Below are 21613 nucleotides of genomic sequence, written 5' to 3'. Positions count from 1 at the left end.
CCGGAAAAAAGGTGCGCGTTAGATTCGAGTAAATACGTAATCCTGGGAGTGTTAGGTTTGGTCCCTACCGGCGGCAAGTTGTCCTTTCGTCCACTTTAATTCCTTTACACCTGTGTCATATACACCGTTAAAACTCAATCTAACGAAACTAGATTTTATGAAGTTCCTGATCTAACGAAGAAATTTTAATTCCCCAGCAGGTACCCATAAAATTAAATGTTGTCGTCAACCCGAATTAACAAAATTATCTTAAAGGGGCCCTCCAACACTCTTCAACGCCCCATTTTTTACTCGTGGATTGCTTAGACTGACCGACAGATTAGTGCAGCAAGAACGGCAGCGATAGTGGCACACAGTCCGAAGTTATTCGATCCAGAATATTCAAAATACAAGGGAAAAAATGCCTACCCTCAACTCGATTTTTGCGGGGTCATATGACCGCATTTCACTCTCCTTTTGACGTTTCAGAGAGCCCTAATGAAATAAGCTGAAAGCTCCTACGTAGAGGAAGCTTGCGCACCATTGTTGCTTGTCTTTTCCAACGTATCGTTGACGTTGCCATAGTAACAAATGTGGTGCCCGACGCCTGATTTGTCAGAACTTGAACGGGTGCTACTGCTTCGAAGCGAGGCTTTGTCTGCTGTTCCTTACAACGACATTCCATGTCATTCCCTCCTCTCATTCTGAGAAGGGAATTTGTGGAGCGGCAAGGGCGGTGAATCACGGTCGCCCCTACGCGGGTTGTTCGGTGAGCAGCCCAACGAATTACAAGGTCATTCAACGAAGAGGATACCGCTTCAGCAATCAAGAGCCTACCGCACATGCGAAAAGAGGCAGCTCGCAAACGTACAGACGCAAAAAGAGGGAAGAGGGAGAAGCTTTTCGTATGGACATCCGACCAGTGCAGCTAAAAAAACCAGAGGCAAAATGGCAGCCAGCGCCACTGTCGTCTTGTGGTTGTAGTGATCTTTTTTTGTTGTCACGCGTCTATTTGGAGTTCATCGAAAAAGCACAGAAAAGAAAAACGAAACCCAATAGTAATCTCAGCTTTGATGCCATGCCATGATCACTTCTAACGTTACGTTTATCCAATCGTTGGGGGCGTGCATCGTCGTCATTTCCGCCCGCAATAGTTCTGGCGAGCGCCACTACGTGCTGATGCGGTCAGCAGCGATGTGGTGACTTTATTAAAATACTAAATCATTTGATATCGGTGCTTAGACCTATGCTAAAATTATACCCAGCCATCAGTCTGCGCAACCCGCAAGTAAAAAATGGGGTCCTGAATAGTGTTAGAGAGCCCCTTTAACACTAAACCAAATTTAATAAAGCTTTTTCTGAAATAAATGAGTTAAAAAAGTGTTGATTTCCTTCTAATTTTGGCATAGACGAGTTTTTCTTTCAGCGTGCGCTCTAACACCATCACGTTAAAACATCTACCTGTCATAGCTTCACGTGGCCATCTACCAGGCCTGCATTGCCTACACATGGGAGGCTCCATCACGGGACTGCCCTCACAGACTTTTCACACGCACAGGCGGGTGTTACTGGCAAATACAATGCCATGGTAGCTTTTTGGTGTCGCTACGTTACAGTTTTATATTTTGAAGCATCGAAAAATTCTTTTCTCGATTTTAGGAACTTCTTGATTTAACTAAATAATTCTAGCGTCATCTCTTCGTTAAATCAGTTTCAACTGTAATTACTACACTACAGTTAAACACCACAAATAATGTGCCATATATACCTTCCTTGGCTTCATTGTCTGTTGATTTAACTAGCCTGTCGGGAACAGTTTTTTTCTCCCATCACAGTGGTAGTTTAATCTATTTATGCCGTTTTGTTCAAAAACATTTATGCCTGCGTGTGTGCGTATTTTTGCTTTTAGCACCTCAGAATTCTTTATCTTGGGAGGGGGTGGTGGCACTCTTACTGTTTTGAAAGTACATTTTTGTTTCTGCAAGACCTTGGTAAGTGTTGCTAATAATGCCCTTGGTAATGTGACTTATAGGGGCCCTGCAACACTTTTCTGTGTTCTAATGGCATAGTCTCGCTATTAGAGAACGACGCTTCATGAATCTCATGCTGCAAAAATTTTTAGAATCCATCAAGTATGAGCGAAGTGACAGGGATTTGTCGCACGCTTCAAGCGCTTTCTCTCTCCTCTCGTACCAGCGAGCGCACTGAAGGCTACACAGGGAGGGGGATGACAAGGGGGCAAGAAGATGCTGCCCTTCGTCAGAGCACATCATGACCTTGAGCACTTTCTTTTCTTTTTTCTTCAAACGTCCGACTAACTGTCATTGTGATCGTGAGCGCCGCGCCCGCACGCTGGCACATGGCGGCATCCTGTGGCGACCACGGTAACTATTCCGCTCAATATGCCCAAATCAGCCAATGCCGGTGACTTTGGGTATATGGCACAGTAATTTGGGTATATGGCATCATTTGTAGAGAGAAGGGGGAGCGATTTCTAGCTGACTTTGAGAATTGTAAATTCCAGGCCGTGTGCTGTGCTATAATGTAATGTTTGGTTCGCGTGTTCTCGGGAGCCTTCACTACCGATCGGCAGCGTTTTCTGACCATGTTCAAAAAGTGTTGCAGGGCCCTTTTAACAAGTTCTTACTATGTCAGTGCTAGTTGAGCTCTTGAGGTCCTCTTGTCATCTGACTGACGCTGCTTTGCAGTGGCAGAGGAAAGAAATTGCAACAAGTAATAGTATATGCATGAATAATCATTATGTCAAAACCATGATACGATTATGAGGCAGACCGTTGTGGGTCACTAATTTCGACCAGAATTATTTCTACCACCTGTACTTTCATAGATTTGCACACAGCAAGGAATTTAAAGTTATGTTTGAAAGACAGCTAGAAATCGCTCTTTTCTCTTGGCAAATTCAGTGATGGACTGGCCCGACAATGTCATAGGTGGAAAAACACTTGTTAAAATGGCTGATTGGACGAGATGGTGATTCATAATATTTAAAATACGAGTGCATAACATGCACGCTCGTATTTAAATATTAAGGAAAAACACTGTCATTGGGTGATTTGCACATTCGTGTGCTGCATAGTTCCTGCGGCCGCCAGATACTCGCACGGCACTCTATAGTGCTAGAATTACACCACTGCACTTGTGATTATGCCAAAAGGGAGGAAACTCGTTTAAAGGAAGAACAAAAAAAAAACAGTGCTCAAGGTCATAATGTGCGCTGACCTACAGACGTAGGCCATTTGTCATCCCCCTCCCCCTGTGAAGCTTTCAGCATGCTGGTTGGGATAAAAGGTTGCATGCTTGATGCGTGTGGCAAATCCCTGTAACTCCGCTCGTACTTGATGGATTCCAAAAATTTTTGCGGCAATGGATTCCTGAGCTCATTCAATGATTACTTTAAAAAGTGTTGCAGGGCCCCTTTAAATATTAAGTCTTTCAGTATATGAGTGTGAATTCAGTGTTAAAAGATGTTTAGTACTGTTTTTATAGTGCCTATAAATATGTTACATGATATGATCACTTGGTAATGTGCTCGAATCGGGCCTAGTCAATTTTGGCAATGGGCCAGGTTGGTTTTCATTGACATTGAAACGTGACATCATCATGTGGGTTTCTTTTGCCATTGGATGTTGACATTGGAGTGATGCCATATGCTCAGCAGATTTTCTGCTTCATGGTACATTAGGTTTCACATTAAAAAGCGAATGGAGCCATGATGGGGCTTCAAAGTAGTGTCCTCTGCAAAGCTCTGTGATGTGGACAGGGAATTGAGACCTCCAATATTTTGTTATGCTAAAAGATGCTGACACGAGGTTGTATACAAGTGTATTTACACATGGCCAAAAGGCAGCGGCCCACACTAGCTTCAAATTCTTGTCTTTTCCACACAACTGGCTACTTGTCTTCGTCACTGACCTGCACTATTGAACTCTTAAGCATAATAATATATTACTGCTTTTATAACTTTTTAAAAAACTTATGAGGATGTAAACTATTTAAGGTTTCTTTTCTTATTGGAATGTTTGTCGACATGGATTTTAGCTTGCCTGAACAGTTTAGCAACTGTGTGAGTGTATCTTGTGTCTTTTGTGCTTGCTCTACGACTCCATGAGATGTCTCATTGTTAGAAACTTTGGCTATTATATCTACAAAATATGCTCATTGTGTCAACTCATAATTGTCTATCCAATTTAGCCTTTCATTATTTGGTCAAATATTGCTATATCATTTTCCTGCTTGAATTGACCTTGCAGCGTGAGATGCGACATCATCCGAGCCACGTTCTAGCCACTCATGAAAGGCAAAAGTGTTCGAAAATGGAAAGGATTGCCACAAAATACAACCCATGTACGAACAGGATGTTCCCACTTGCCAAATCTGCAATAAATTAGCTTTTTAATTTCTTTTATTGCATCATCAATCCTTTTTTTTCTGCAGCCCATTCAGTGCAAGGCTGCAGTTGCCTGGGAACCTTCAAAGCCACTTACAATCGAGACTGTTGAAGTCGCCGTGCCAAAGGAGAGAGAAGTCCGCATCAAGGTACTTTTTGTCATTTTGTGTCTGCATTTTGTGTTCTACATTTCGTGTCTCCCTTTCATTTTGCAAGAAATGGTGCAAGATCCAGGAGATTGAGAAACGGAGTCTTATGTTCTGGGATTTACATCATACATGCTTACTTCTAGGTGTCTGTCACCTGCTGAAGGGCTATTTAGTGGGGCACTGTTTTTAAGTCTAAAAAATGCTTTGGGATAAGTGTCGTGCCTCTTCCAAATATATTAACGTGATAATTTTTATAAATACCTAGTACAAGCTGAGATTATTACAAGTGCTCTGTTTACCATTCCCACCTGTGCTCAGTGCCCTCCTTCCCAAGGGAGTGGAGTGTCACCACTGATGCTGTTGTGTTGCATTTCATCCCTTTAAAACATGGGTCTTCAACTACTACAGCCTGTTACACAACAGTTGGAAGGAACGCACTGGTACAGACTTCTTGCCTGTTTTTTTTTTTTTTTTTGACACTGTAAATAGCAGCTCTCTATGGGAATCTGCCCGATGTCTGTGATAGCTGCTGGCTGGCCCACTGCATCTATTTGAACTGGTGGTATTTAGATAGAAGTCAACTTGGTGCTCTGCTAGTGAACTCTATGCATTGTGCGCTGCAAAGTTTGGCAGAGGTCTTCACAGCTGAGTCTTCTGTTAATGGAATGTGTTTCCTCATCAAGGCTCAGCTAATAAGAAAATTGACACCACCCCTGCAGCTTTGCTAAGATTGGTTCAGTAGCATAAATGATTTGCTACTCATAAACAATTTAGCAAAAGTTACATTTTTTAATAGTAATTACTTGATATTGTAGAGTTTGTTAGAGTTGCTCATGTAAATTTTCTGTTTAGAGGAGGGAGAAAGTGACAAGATCTGCTAATGTCTTCAGCATTTGTTTTCCGTCATTGCTGCTTGCAAAATTAGTTCATTTTAATGATTAATGTCAGTGCATATCGCACAGACAGGTTGAAAAACACGCTAGAACTGACCTCTGTCCTTTTTGCTTGTGCTGTTCCGAGCCTTCAACCTTTTTCATGTCATGAACATAAAATATTTTTAGTAAAAATGGCCATGGAATGAGCTTTGCGTCTTCAACAGTACGTTACCTTTTCTTGCACTATTATGGACAAGCTGGTTTGATCTTGGTACAGCTCACATCCCGTTGGGGAGCAAAAGCACGAGAAAGCTCATTTGCGTGGAGGAGTTTAAAGATGTTGGCCAAATGGACCCACAGTAACACACTGTGGCCATTTTTGGTCAATTCGGTATAACAATGTGGCATGGAAGAGGCTAAACTGAGCCTTAAAAGGGCCCTGCAGTGCCTTCTGTACATAGTCAGAAAATTTTGCCAGTCTGTAGTCAAAGCTCCGGTGAAAATGTGAGCCAGATATAATTGCACTGCATGCGCCATGGAAGATACAATTTCGTGTCAAAAACAGGTGGAAATCACTTCCTCTCTCTTTTGGAATGTCGTCACAAGCTATGCAGCAAGCAGGCCCAACAGGTCTTTGCTGATTTTGTGATTGTGAAACATTCTCAGGAATACTTCTATGGTTTGTTTTTACTTCTTGAGGAAGTTTTATATATTTCTCCAAAACAACAAAAGCAACAGAAAAGTATGTCATCATTGTACTACTAGTCTAAATCGGCCATCGTCTGCTTAATGTTTTGTTTTATCCTGTATTCATGTGAGGCAGTACCTAGTGCTCTCTCAAACACTAAGTGCCTGATTCGGTCTCTTGTCTTGTATTGAGACTGTTATGACGACAATTACCAACACATGTCGTTGCCTCCAAAATGACCAGTACACTTGCCAGCACACTCCAGCTCTCTTTTATGAACCTTGCGAGCTAGACGCTTTGGCAGACATATCTTCATGTTTAGGTAATTGAAAGTGCTTTGAAATGTGCAATGTGGATTTAACTACTATCCACCAGTGTTTCTGGTGCAGGAAGAAGCCAGTTCACACCAGGTACTCTCATAGATTGGTCAAATGGCAACGTGCAAGCTTGCGCTTAAGCATGATAATTGCGTGTCTTTTCGTTTCCTGCATCATGTATATAGTGTAGTAGCAGTAAACTGTAGTTGTGTAGATACCATGGCCAGCAAATTTGTTGCCACACTAATCTGAACCAGAAGTAGTGGCCTAGCACATTCGAGGAAATAATTGCAGCAGATTCAACGCATGCTGTTGGAATCTACATACAGCAAAGTTACTTTGCACCATTGTCTTTCACCCAGCACTCAGATGCACACAATGCGACATGTGTTCCTGGAGGGCCTCTTTCACACTTTCTGTTATAGTGTCTGTTGAACATGATGTAAATGATCATTTGTGACCAAACTTGTTGGAGGCCTTCGTTAGGTAACCCATAACTGGAAGTGAAGTGGAAACCAGAAATGGATTAAAGAGTCTGATGATGTAGACAAAGTGGATTAAGTGGCTGGAAGTAGAAACCAGGTAGCTTCCAGTGCTCACTGGTCGGGATAAAAGAACAGAGCAAGTACTAAGAGCCTGAAATAATTACCTTTAACTCCTCTTGGATTTGTCGGATTAAAAAAAAATTTTGCAGAAAGATTTGTGAGGCAATAGAATGACCTTACAGTAGTGAGTTCATTCTATGATTTAGAAAGGTGTTGCAAGGCCCCTTTGCCAGCTTTCTTATCTACAGAAGGACTTAAGTCTCTCATTGATGTACTTTTTCAGCATCTATATTTATGTCCTTTCGTATTCACTTAATCTTTTATTTCTACTTTTGCCATTCTCTGTTTTGTCATCCTGCATCTATTTCTATGACTTTTGGACAGTTGGTTGTCCACTGAGAAGTAGACATCAACTCTTTTTCTCTCTCTCTCTCTCTCTCTTTTTGTGCTTCTCTGTAAATGCAATGACTTACTTCTACTGAAAATTTTTCTGTGAATGACCTTTTTCAGTCTTGCTTTTCCAGGTTCTGCACACGGGTGTCTGCCACACAGATGCTTACACTCTTGGAGGCTTGGATCCTGAAGGTGCATTTCCTTGCATTTTAGGCCACGAAGGTGGTGGCATTGTTGAGAGTGTTGGGCCCAATGTCAAGGGCTTCAAGCCAGGTACGTTAGCAAATCACTCTTAGGTTGCACATAGGTTTAGAAGAACAGATATTTGGGCAAGTTTGTCTCCCAGCCAGTTCGAAGCACCATTCAAACTCCAGCTTACAAAACGGTTTGAAGTGAGCACTCATCTTGTCTAGTTCTCCTTTCTTATGTATCTTGTGTGTTATGTTCTTCCAAGTACCATCATAGGTTACACTGTTCATCTAACTCCGTGTTTCGCAGCTGACTTCTAATCGTTTGACATTCTATATGTTGTTTCATACTCTATGGTCATATTTTCTTGTTCTGAGGCACAAAGTTGCTCTGTTTCTACATTATTGACTCATGTGACGTAACAGGAATATGGGAGTGTGAACAGAGTACAGAATTTAATACGGTGCAAATGAGCAAACGCATGGATTTACCAAGAGCATATCATGGTTAACTCTTCACACATCCAGGTGTAAGAGACATGGCAGTTTTTGAGAGTGCACGTTATTTTTGGTATTTAGCATTCAGTTGTAACGAACATAAGGAGAGTCTTGCATTAGGCAACATGGCAACAACAGTTAAAGCGATCATCACTTATGAAGTCATTGTTCAGCACTGACCAATTACAGTGAAATATCAATAATTCTAACTCGATTAATTCGACTTCTTGCATACTTTAAAAAGGCATTGTTCTCCCATATTTTCTTATGCAAATTAGGCCAGATAATTCAAAGTGATGGCCTGAACCAGCCAGATTTCACCACAAACCCAGTGAAGTAATAGCTTGGCAATACTGATTCTGATTTCACCACAAACCCGGTGAAATGACAGCCTTTCATAGTTGCGAGACAATGCCGCACAGTAGTGTTGAGTTAGTGCCCTAGCCTGATTGTTGCGGGTGTAAAAACCAGTCCACAGTACACCTTGCAGACTGCTGAAGTGAACGCCTGCAGAGGTGTGCTTCACTGCAACATAGCAGTTGGACGGCACACATGGACAACATGTCGCATGCTTTCTCTTCCACTTCGTCCACTCCTCCTACTCCTCGCGGGCATCAGTGTATCCCACGACGTGACCATTCACCCATTCCAATTCATACATGCCTGTAATATGAGTGTGCACCACACTAGCGTGCGCTGTTTCTTTGTTGTGTCGTGCACCATAATCTCGTCTCTTCCACTGCCGTGCATGATCATCTTGGTAGTGTTTGAAAGTTTAGTTTCATTTTTTTCTTCCCACCCTCCTAGCATACAATGGCTGCACATAAAAGCAGGAGAAAGAAATGTAGTAGATGTGGCTCTGACAAAATTAGTGATGTATGTGGACCTATGATTGGCGGTTGCTATGGCAACTTATGCACTGGCGTTGCTGGCAGAGTGCTTGCCTCTAGGACAACTTTGCTAATCTGCTGTTGCTCTATTTGATCACTTCATGGTCATAAACAGTGACGAATCATTGCTCAGTTTAAAATGTTGGTAAGTGAAATCATGTATGGGAAACAAAGAGCAACCTTCGTTATTTGGTCATATGGTGCTTAACACAAAGATCTGTCAAACTGGTGATTGCTATGGACTGAAAAAAATGGAACATGTCGTGCAGTACTGTACCACTTTTTAGCAATACACAAGCTGCACAATTTAGCGTCAGAAAAGCAGAGCCTTATGTTGTTGAGTCATGCAGACATTATGCATGACAATGCAGACGTTGGGTGGGTTCTAGACTCCCCGCAGGGGCGTCTGCGCAAGCAGGCGTTTGGTGTGTAGCGACACCACGGACCCGAGCTAACGGGGGGTTCCGACCCCTCCCACGCCTAGCCGTGCGTGGCTTTGCCGTGTCCGGGGAAAAGGGGATCCTGGGGGTTGAGCCGACGCCGGGTGATTGGACCTTTAAGGCCCCCCGGCAGAGGCAACACACCCCTTTGGCCCCGGCTTCACGTAGACGGCACCCCTGGGCTGACCCACCCAGGGGAAATCGGCAGTCGCCTTTTCCTATCTCTCTCTCTCTACTCACGTCTTCGTCTTTCTCTCTTATTTTGATCTTTCCTGTCTACTCCTCTCTTCCTTTATTTCACTTTTCCTGGCGGCAAGGGTTAACCTTGTGTGGTTATCCAACCTAGGGTAAACCATATTTGGTTATAGTGGCCATGTACAGCTGACGTCCGCGTTTCCTTCCATGTCTCGCTGCGTCCCCTCGTTGGGCTCGATGGTGGGCGGCTGGCATGGCTGCCGAACAACAACCTCTTCTCATGGGATCACCAAACCCTTTCTCCATTGATCGCCCCCCGAAAAGGTGGCGCACCGATGTAAGCCGAGATTCCCTCGTGGAAAAGAAAGACAACTTCCCCAAATACCACGTCATTCACTGCGAAAGCACCGAAAAGAAAGCCACCAACATCTCACCGTTCTTGGTCTCCAGATGCCTAACTGACGCCATTGGCAGTGGTTACAAAGCCACAAAAATGGCAAGCGGGGATCTATTAATCGAAGTTAAGGACAGATCACAGTGCCAGAAACTCAACAACCTAATAGTGTTTGGGGATTGGCCCATATCCGTTACACCGCATCGAACCATGAACACAGTGAAAGGTGTAGTCTCAGACGACGACCTCGTGGATCTCACAGACGAAGAACTGCTTGATGGGTGGAAAAATGAAAATGTTTTACATGTGCAGCGTATCAAAATCAGGCGCAACGACAAGGAACTTCCTACCAGACATCTAATTCTCACATTTGGCTCGAGTACACTCCCGGAAACAGTCGCGACAGGCTATCTAAAACTACGTGTGAGAGCATATATCCCAAATCCCCGGCGCTGTTTTAAGTGCCAGAGATTTGGCCACGCGTCCCAAAGCTGCCGAGGGCAGCTCACTTGCGCAAAGTGCGCCACTACAGGACACTCAACCGATGACTGCAAGACTGAATCGGAGGCCCATTGTGCGAACTGCGATGGCGCCCATCCCGCATACTCCAGAACATGCGCAGCGTGGAAGAGAGAAAAAGAAGTCCTCACAATCAAGGTGACAGAGAATATAAGCTTCCGGGAAGCGCGACAACGTGTTTCACGAGCTTTTCCTCACAAACCATCATTTGCCGATGTAGTGCAACAGGGGGCAGCACTACAACGGCCACAGGCAGTCGCCCATGCCACGCACAGTGTGCTGGGGCGACGGCCACCCGCCCCCGTGGTGGCAGCAGTCAAGAGTGCTCCACCTACCAAGCCACTGATCCAGGCGACTCCAGGGTCGTCGGGTCAAACGACCACGCCTCGCCAGGCGAGGTCGGAAAAACGAACAACCAGCTCGCACACGCGGGCGTCCAGTGTCTCAAACGAGGCAATGGACACAACTCCGGTACCCCTGGTACCGAAAGAACGGCGTAGCTCCTTGGAGTGCGCAAAGAAAACGAAAAAGCCGATAACGGGGCCCGAGAACGGTCCTGTTACTTGAGCTCCAACTTGCCACTGAAACCACAGCCACTTCTTTTCGTACACACAGCACCACTTTGCTTCCAATATGGAAACCCAAATTATACAATGGAACGTCAGAGGACTGCTGAGAAACCTCGACGATATCCAAGAAATTTTACACAAACATACACCAAAAGTGCTGTGTGTACAAGAAACACACTTAAAATCCAAATACACTAACTTTCTACGCAGTTACATTATTTTCCGAAAGGACCGAGATGATGCCATCGCGTCATCCGGTGGTGTAGCAGTGATCGTTAATCCAGGAGTAGCGTGCACACACTTACCACTCCAAACGTCCCTTGAGGCAGTGGCTGTTCGAGTGGTTCTTCTGAACAAACTCGTCACCATTTGCTCTCTTTATATACCTCCGCATCACCCACTGAATAAACATGAATTCCAGTCCTTAATGGATGAACTTCCGGAACCGTATCTGGTCCTTGGGGACTTTAATGCACATAGTGGTCTATGGGGTGACTCTCGGTGCGATGCTCGAGGTCGTCTAATTGAACAGTTCCTCTTCTCTTCCGGCGCATGTCTCTTGAATCAAAAAGAGCCAACATATTATAGCCTTGCCAACAATACGTACTCGTCTATAGACCTCAGCATCACATCTCCATCACTTGTACCTCTACTCAAATGGAAAGTCGTTAATAACCCTTATGGAAGCGACCACTTTCCAATAGTTCTGAGCACACCGATAGCGAATGAATGTCCTCCACAGGTTCCCAAATGGCAAATCGACAAAGCAGATTGGGAACAGTTTCATAAAATGGCTCTCTTAAGTTGGACCGACATGTGTGCTTTAAGCGTGGATGAAGCTGTAGAATACTTTACTGCTTTTTTGATTGATGTAGCAAATAAGTGCATCCCACAAACATCTGGACTGCCCGCGAAAAGACGTGTGCCGTGGTGGAACACTGAGTGTAGAAATGCGCGCAAAAAGCAAAATAAAGCATGGAGGCTGCTTCGGGAATCTCCCACAGCCGAGAATCTGGACAGTTTTAAGAATATAAAGTCCCAAGGCAGGAGAACGCGCCGACAGGCAAGAAGGGAAAGTTGGCAGAAGTTTTTATCGGGCATTAATTCATATACACAGGAGGCCAAAGTCTGGAACATGGTTAGCAGGGTAGCAGGCAGACAAGCACATTCACTTCCTCTAGTAAACACACAAGGCGACAGCTTGGAAGACCAGGCGAACTTCCTAGGTTCACACTTCGAACAGGTGTCGAGCTCGTCGCACTATAGTGAAGCTTTCCAAAGATACAAAACAAGAATCGAAAAACAGAAACTAGAGCGCAAGTCTACAAAACACGAAGCATACAATGAACCTTTCTGCATTGCTGAGCTACAAGCATCGCTTAACTGCTGCAATAATTCCGCCCCAGGCTCCGACCGTGTTGTATACGAAATGCTGAAACACCTGCCATCTGAAACACAAAAAACCCTCCTTTCCCTGTATAATGCTGTTTGGTTTTCCGGCGAGATCCCCTCGGCCTGGAAGGAAGCCATTATTATTCCAATTCTAAAACAGGGCAAGGACCCATCCTCCGTTACGAGCTACAGGCCCATTGCACTAACAAGCTGCCTGTGTAAACTTTTTGAAAAGATGATAAACCGCCGACTTATACATTTCCTCGAAGCAAACAAATCACTTGACCCATACCAGTGCGGTTTTCGAGAGGGTAGATCAACCTCTGACCACCTTATCCGTATCGAGGCACAAATTCGTGACGCTTTTGCCCACAAGCAATTCTTTCTTTCGGTGTTCCTCGATGTGGAAAAGGCTTACGACACCACATGGCGCTTTGGCATACTGCGAGACCTCTCACACTTAGGTGTCCGAGGAAAGATGCTGACCATAATCGAAAGCTATTTGTCCAATCGCACGTTCCGTGTTCGAGTGGGTAATGTCTTGTCCAGAATATTTGTCCAGGAAACTGGAGTGCCTCAAGGTGGTGTCCTGAGTTGCACACTTTTTATTATAAAAATGAATTCGCTACGTCTGTACATTCCACGGAACATGTTTTATTGCACATATGTGGACGACGTGCAGATCGGTTATAAATCGTGCAACCTTTCAATGTGTGAGCGGCAGGTCCAGCTGGGCTTGAACAAGGTCTCTAAATGGGCAGACGAGAATGGGTTTAGACTGAATGCACAAAAAAGCACTTGCGTCCTATTCTCCAGGAAACGAGGCTTTCATCCCGATGCAGACGTTGACCTACATGGTCAGCGTCTGTTGGTAAAAACAGAACACAAGTTCCTAGGGCTAATTCTAGACACAAAACTTACGTTCATACCGCACATTAAGTACATAAAAAACAAGTGCTTTAAAACTATGAATATTCTAAAAGTGTTGTCACGCACTATGTGGGGTAGTGACAGGAAGTGCCTGATGAACATTTATAAAAGCCTTGTACGCACGCGCCTAGATTACGGGGCGATAATCTATCACTCTGCGACACCAAGTGCCTTGAAGATGCTTGACCCAGTCCACCATTTGGGCATTCGTCTTTCTACGGGTGCTTTTCGCACCAGCCCCGTGGAAAGCCTTTACGTTGAATCGAATGAGTGGTCGTTACACCTCCAGAGATCTTACCTATCTTTTGTATATTTCCTCAAGGTGAACGCAAACAATGAACACCCCTCACACACTGCAATTAATGAATTGTCCAGTTCTGAACTTTTTCACAACCGACCTTCGATGAGACAGCCCTACTCACTTCGTGTGAGGGGCCTAGCTGTAGAAACGGGTGTGCCACTTCTCGAACACTGTCTATTGGCTCCCGCTGCACAACTACCGCCGTGGCGGTGGCAGCTTATAGACTGCGATCTTTCCTTCATGGAAGTAACGAAACACGCGCCTATTGCACATATCCGTACCCACTTCCTTGAACTACAACACAAATACACTTGTGCAGAATTCTTTACAGACGCCTCAAAGTCCGATACTTCTGTGTCTTACGCAGCCGTTGGGCCATCCTTTACGGATTCCGGTATTCTACACCCTGAATCAAGTATCTTCACGGCAGAAGCTTACGCGATACTTGCGGCCGTTAAACACATTCATCAATTAAAACTACAAAAGGCAGTTATTTACACAGATTCTCTAAGCGTGGTAAAAGCTTTAAAAACTCTGAAAAGACACAAAAACCCCATCTTTGTCTCGCTGTATTCTCTTTTAAGCACGATCTACGCACTTGAACAACATGTCGTAGTGTGCTGGGTGCCAGGGCACCGCGAGATTCAAGGCAACGTGTTAGCGGACCAGCTAGCAGCATCTGCCCACGAAAACAGTCACAATACATCCTTAGCTATTCCCCCATTAGACCTAAAACACTTCCTGAAAAGAAAGCTCAGAGCCTTTTGGCAGACCACATGGGATACGCATACACGAAATAAGCTACACGTTGTCAAACCGCATCTGGGTAATTGGCCGCCAGTATCGAAATCACGCCACACAGAAGTTACACTCTGCAGACTTAGGATTGGTCACACATACAGTACACACACACACCTTCTGTCCGGTGGCGAGCCACCTTTGTGTGATAGATGTGGCCAGCCACTCACTGTCCTTCACATCCTTATCCAGTGCAAGGAACTCGACGCTATCAGAAAAAAGCACTTTTCATTTCCCTACCAACAGCAATTTCCACTTCATCCTTCAATGTTCATCGGTAGGGACCCGCTTTTTACATACCAGTCATTGTCTGCATTTTTAAACGATGTACAGAGTTTTCATGTCATATATCAAGGTGATCCGTAGCACGGCCTCTAAACAGAGGTCGCTGCTGCGGTGAATACGTTAAAGATAGCACTTGCCTCGCGGCCCTTGGACTCAAGGGCATTGACGAGGCAGTGGTGCTGATGTCATATCTTCATAGTTTTATTCTTGCGACCACTTGTCATTAATTCCACTGCACATATTTCACGTCACTCTCATGATTTTAATATATATATATATATGTTTTACCCGCCTTTAGCGCGAGGAATTTTAAGGCCCCTATACAGCTACTTACCGCAACCATTGTTCACATCCTTGTCTCATGAACTGGCGCTCTTTGGCCATCAATTGGCCCTTGCGCCATTAAACACCACATATCATCATCATGGGTTCTAGACTGTAGACAATGCACTGGTACTCGTTCCTGCACCTCTTTGTGCAACATGCTGCACAAAGAGTGCAGTTGCAGTCTTTGAATGCATACCCGATAGCCTTCAAGGGCCAATGTATCACTTGCATAGCGCTCCGCAGTGAAACTGCACAAAACAGGATCAAAGTGTGGGGTGTAATGGTCACCCCACAAAATGACAAACAGGCGTCATTGTCACTGCTGTTGCTGCTCACTGTGACGGTGTTCAGGGTAGAGCACTGCACGGGCCCGGGCCGGCCCGAACTCTCGGCCCGGCCCACGGGCTGGGCCGTGCCGTCCGAACTGTTTTCCGGCAGGCCCGGGCTGGGCTCTGGCTTGAAAGTGCGGGCCCGGGCCGGGCCCAGGCTTGAATCCACGGTCTTGGGCCAGGCCCGGGCTTGAGGCTGCGGGCCGGGCTGGACTCGGACCCGCTCATTAAAAGGCGTAAGTCGGGCCTTCGAGCACACGCGAATGTTATGCATTCCGTGGTCTAAGGTATACTGTGCCAAGCTGAAGTGACACACACACACACACACACACACACACACACACACACACACACACACACACATATATATATATATATATATATATATATATATATATATATATATATATATATATATATATATATATATTAACAGCACTAACAATGGGCCAGATCACGGTTGTTCCCATGGGAGGCATAAAGATTTCAGTCTTTTATTCGAGGTTGACACATACGATACATTTCATTTATATTCCTTGGTATTACGTGCCAAAACCACGATATGATTACGAGGCACGCCGTAGTGGCACCAGATCAATTTCGACCACCTCGAGTTCTCTAACGTGCACCTAAAGATAAGTATATACACGGGTGTTCTTGTATTTCGCCCCCACCTAATTGTGGCCGCCGTGGCCGCGAGAATCGCACCCGCGTCCTAGGACTTAACAGCGAAACAGCTTAACCGCTGAGCTACCACCGTGGGCAAAGCAACATTTCGATGCATGTACACACCGGATTTTCCGTCCGATCGCCCGCTACAAAGCGCACGGCATCATTAATAATCATCATCAACAACTAATATCCTCTAGCGGGCCCAGGTCGGGCCTGGTCATGAACAAGCGCGCCCTGGATTAGTTTAGTAATGAACGCCCGGGGCCGGGCTCGGGCTGGGTACGGTCAAGTACGCCCGGGCCCGGGCCGGGCCTGCGCTTGGAACCACGGGCCCGGGCTGGGCTCAGGCTTCATAAAGCAGGCCCGGGCCGGGCCCGGGCCGTAAAATCCGGCCCGTGCAGTGCTCTAGTTCAGGGTGCAAAAATTGTCTGGGAAGGGGAAAAAAAAGCATTTTGATGCCGATATTGAGGAGTGTGATCATTATGTGAGTAAATATGGTAGTTGGCCTGTTGGAAAACACAACCCTTGGAGCTGTAAACTAGGTACACGGATGATGCAAACTTGCATCTGTGATTATTTTCAGTAATCCAAAGCTTGTCAATTAGATGTGTCATAATTCTTTGACATCAAAATACTAATTGTATTGATACCAGGGATATCACACAGTGATGGTAATGCTATGCAATAGTTTCAGTTGTAAGGGGAGCTTAGAATTTAAGAGAATTTAAGGAAATGGTGCATGTCAAGATGTACACTTTAAAAGCATTTATTGCATTTGCAGCAAAACAGGCCAGCTAGCTGTGTATACTGGGTTATGAGCAACACTCTAGTGGAGGGTTGTGGATGAATTTTACCTTTCTAAGGATCTGGTGCACTTAAATATGAGCCGAAGTGCAGCCATAGTGGCCATATATTGAACCTGTGACCTCGATTGACATGGCTCCATTTGCTTGGGACCAAAGAGAGTGGGCAAGGTTGGCAGGATTTCGTGTGACTTGCTTATAGGTGTTTATAGTGCATGCACTTTTCACGTGCAGCTCTGGAGAGGAAGGTTTTAAAACAGATCTAGACAAAGAAGGGAGACTGGGCAGACGACAGTCATGGGTGCCAAAACCGTCCACACTTACTTTTTAAAGCGCTGCCGGTATGAAACAGCTCAACTAATTTTCTTCTATTACAAAGTTCTCCCCCAAAGCTTCTCTTAGGGGGTCTGCTTGCCAGACACAAGGCTTTGACGTGCAGGGTGTATGGTCTGCTTCAGATGTGAGGGCTCCCATGGGCTCTTGACTTAGAGAATGACTCATCTGACCGATACGATGGGGCTGCTCATTTCTGAGAGAAAGTAACTATGTTTTTTTGCTGGCATTTATATGACTGCTTAGATGTTAATTCACATAGAAATGAGGATTAAAATATTACATTTCATTTCTGTAAAATGTTACTGTTTGTGGGCAAATGCACTGCTTATTGCTGGCAGCAGTTTTTCTCAAGAATCTAGATACCTTGCTTTTGTATGGCATTTTGAACTTCCTTTACTAATCCGTACAGCTAGCGTTACTCTTCAAAGAAATTTAAGTAAGAAAATTTAACAATATCATTTTTCTAATCATTTTTATGCACTCTTGCAATGACTAACACAGTTTACATTTCTTGCCTAACAGGGTCGCTGGTGTAAGTAAAGGTTTCATGTTTACCTTTCCTATAGTCTTGTTCAATTATTTACTGATTTTACCATAAATTTGTGCCTTGCACCTTCCAGGAGATCATGTTATTCCACTGTACATTCCCCAATGCAAAGAGTGCAAGTTCTGCAAGAACCCCAAGACGAACTTGTGTTCCAAAATTAGGTGTGTTTGTCTTTGCCTGCCATCCTGCTTCTTAAAAATGTTGTTGTAAACTTGGCTCATGAGGAGCATTTAGTGGCAGCCTTTGTAAGTGCATGAAACTTCCTGGCCATTGCACATGGCTGTAGTACAAACATTTGCGAATTGCTATCTGTTGTACGTGTGAGATCATGTTGGCATCATGGCCAACTTGTGTAGTATGCTGTTTTGTCAGTTCCAGTTAGGTGAGTAACAAACATGCAAGTGTCAGTTACATTTATTTTAAGTGCACTTTGCTGTAAACATGTGGTGTTGGAGTAGTTAGGTGGATCTGATAAGGCGCACATTCTCTGGCAGGGACCGAACCTGCGACCTTCGAAGGTTCGGTCCCTGCCGTGGGCAAGTTATCTTTTCGTCCACTTTACTTTCTTCACATTTATATCCCAATTATTACAAATAACATCTCCTGTACTTTCCTTGGCATTATTGTCTGTCAGTTCTCATTAATATTGTCTAACAAAGAAAAACGAGCCCTTAAAAGCCATCTTCTTTCCTTCATTACTAGCAGTAAGTCGTTCCTGTAAATTTGGTTGTCATTGACGTCAGTGAACATTAATGCAAGACCCTTTTAAAAAGTGGCTAAATTATATTAATGCAAAAGGTGGGGGGAGGTATACTCCAATAACAATTTTCTTGGAAGCTTTCACTTGCTTATAGTTTTATTTTTCCATTTCTTCAGGACAACTCAGGGCCGTGGTCTCATGCCTGATGGTACAACACGCTTTACATGCAAAGGAAAGAGTATCTATCACTTTATGGGCACCAGTACTTTTTCTGAGTACACTGTGGTGGCTGACATCTCCCTCTGCAAGGTAGGTTTCTCTGGCCATGTGCAATCCTTTTTTCCATATGCAGCTGCACCACTGCTTTGTAACCCACACGTTGTATAATGCCAATAGCAAAGGGAACACCGTATTTTCGTTCATAACTTGCAGTTGCCTCTTTTTTTTTTTTGCATTGAAATGAAAGACAAAAAGGGTTGGTAATTTTTCAGCTGGAGAGTTACTTATGAAATATTTGAGTTATGCCTGATGTCACACTTATGCAGTAATTAGTGCTTTGAATGCTAACCAGGTATTCCCTTCCATATGGGTGCTTAGTAGAAAAATTCGCTGCAGCAGTGGAACCAATTTCCCATCACTTATTTGTTTTTTCAACTGTAATTATTGAATTGTCATTTCCTCGAGGGAGTAAACTGGTTTTCAGGTAAATTAAAGATAGACAGCTACATGTGGCCATTGTGATTGTGTGGTCCTCTCTGGGTGCTCTTCAAGTAACACATTTAAACCCTCTACAAAGGAGCTGTATTGCAAATGCATTACTATATATATCTCTCTCTACCCCCCCCCCCCCCAAAAAAAAAATAAATAAAAGAACAACTGGTAGAAGTGCCAGAGTTTGTGCACCCTTATGTAAGAACTTTTAGGTGAGACCAGAAAATGTTGGGTTGCATTCTAGTGCTGTGTTTACGTGCCTGTGTAGCATATGGACGTTCTTTTCTGTCGGCTGCCTTTCTGCATGATTTTAGCTGTTGCTCAGGAGGTTAGCAGACAGTCTAATAAAGAAAATGCTGTAAAATAGAAAGGTAGACTTAAATCTGGACTCAAAAACCTCTTAAAATTGTCTGGCTTTTGTTGGGTTTACTTCATTCCAATATATATTTTCATTTGAAAGCAAAAGTTCTAGTGTCTATAATGCCTGTCTTTGTTTTCATATTTTTTACTTTTTACTTGGGTATTGCTTTGACATGAGTACTTAACAAAATAGCTTTTTTTTTTAAAGTCTAGTTAAGTAGCATCTTGTAGTTAGCTAGTCACCAACTCCTGGAACGCAAATAGGCCCACACATTCCTGCCAGTAAACATTTGTGAAGCTGTGCTATGTCAATACTGTGATGGGGCTGGAACCTTGTAAGTCTAGCCTGCCTACATGCACTGCCACTTTAGCTGTCGTAAAAATTGACTGTAGCTTGCTTTTTATAAAAACTAATGGCCCCTGGAATATAAAGTGGTGTACAGTCTAAATCAGATATTATATTGATCTCAAAGGGAACCATGAAATAGTTTGATATACTGATAATTTGAAGTGAAAATATGTCTATCTGAAGATTATTGGAATGCCGCACGTCTTAGACAGTCTTCTGAAATCGTGAAAAGTGGTAATTTACTGGATTCCTTCTCCAAGCCTGTGTTGAGAGCATAAAAGGTTGCCTATTTATTTTTCATTCAGACCTTGTCAAACATGTGTAGTATCATACTGGGGTCCCTTTCATGCACACTGCTATAATGAATGACCAGGAATTGTGGGGCTTCACTGTACGATGCCAGTAGCAAGTTCTCCTTATTTTTAGTATGCTTAATGGCATTACGTGACTGCGTTGCAGTGAAGCTTATTACAGCACATTGTCATTTTGGAGTGTTAATGAAATCCTTGCTGCTGTGCCATCCATATTTTAAGGCATGTTCATTTTTCCTTAAAGGGACCGACAACTGATTTTTCTCGACCCAGTTTTTTACGGCGCGACAGGAAGCTAACCCTTTGTAGCGTTTGTAGCTGCCGTGGTTTATCCTAAAAGCACGTAGTTATTTTATAAGCAGTATTTTTCGATCTGAAAGGCTCCAAACACGCATGAAGGCTTGCTCCAGCAACGCTGAGAATTGATAGCAATGCCGCTAGCCCTTGTGAAAGCTGTCGTTGTTCTGCTTTCGCAGGAGTTACTGTAGTTATGCTTAACCACCTTTATTTTGAGCTTTCCAACCATTTTTGAAAATAGCAAGCTGTTACAAAGAGATGATGTGGCTTTATACACCTTCTCGGTATTTGTACAGCGTTGTGCGCGCCTGCGACCAAGGTTGCCTGAGCCTGTGTCATGGATGGCTTTTCGCGGCATGGGATCATTACGCCAAGCGAAGGCAGTGCCACTTTGTTGCATACAGCTAACGCAGGCCTATATGTACATTTTTATGGAGTAATATCTTGTAATATAAACGAATGAACAATATTTCAGTACTAACAGGAAGTCATAGCGTAGTTTAGCGCAAAAAACAGGCAACAGACGAGTGAGAGGACAAGGACACAGCGCATTCTTCCAACTAAAGTTTATTGGATTGGGACGCATGTATATATACACGCAGGGAAAGCAAGAAAAGAAAAAAAACCAAGAAGTAAAAACCGAAAGGTGAAAAGAATAAAAGTGCCGATAAGTCACACACGTGTGCCAACACCGCCCCCCTTCCCATGTCTCGCCAAAAACACTCGTCTGTTGCCTGTTTTTTGCGCTAAACTACGCTATGACTGACTCGTTCCAACTCGCCCAACAAGCAACGTTACTAACAGGAAAGTCATCGAACGCATACACCAATCAACGGTCACGTGACCGGCTTCATCGGACCGTGTATGATCTTGCCGCCAGAGGCACCAAAGGTCATTTTTCGCGACTTTCAATGAAGAAATAAAAATATAAATCCACCTCTCACGAGATAAACAGAGTTGGTTTGAGTCAATGCGACGGACAATCTTTCCATCAGTGCAGTGATCTCATTTCATGTTCTGGGCAGTTGCCGGTCCCTTTAATGGTTGCACTGCCCTCCTGATTCAGTGCCCTCTGTGACAGCATCTGGCAACACAGTGCTGTTTTTTGTTGGCTTGAA

At 44.1% G+C, this 21613-nt stretch overlaps 1 protein-coding gene across 1 annotated transcript in view; it reads left to right on the top strand.

Moving 5' to 3' along the window:
- LOC119396534 (alcohol dehydrogenase class-3) overlaps positions 1-21613 on the top strand; it is a 47929-nt gene that overhangs the window by 8830 nt on the left and 17486 nt on the right. Inside the window, exons 2-5 of the mRNA XM_037663793.2 lie at positions 4435-4536; positions 7486-7627; positions 17841-17928; positions 18644-18776. Coding sequence (XP_037519721.1) covers positions 4435-4536; positions 7486-7627; positions 17841-17928; positions 18644-18776 — 465 coding nt within the window. The remainder of the gene's footprint in view (positions 1-4434; positions 4537-7485; positions 7628-17840; positions 17929-18643; positions 18777-21613) is intronic.

The sequence above is a fragment of the Rhipicephalus sanguineus genome, chromosome 1 (genome assembly GCF_013339695.2).
Source record: "Rhipicephalus sanguineus isolate Rsan-2018 chromosome 1, BIME_Rsan_1.4, whole genome shotgun sequence".
NCBI lineage: Eukaryota > Metazoa > Arthropoda > Arachnida > Ixodida > Ixodidae > Rhipicephalus > Rhipicephalus sanguineus.
This window is presented reverse-complemented; position numbering and strand designations above follow the sequence as displayed.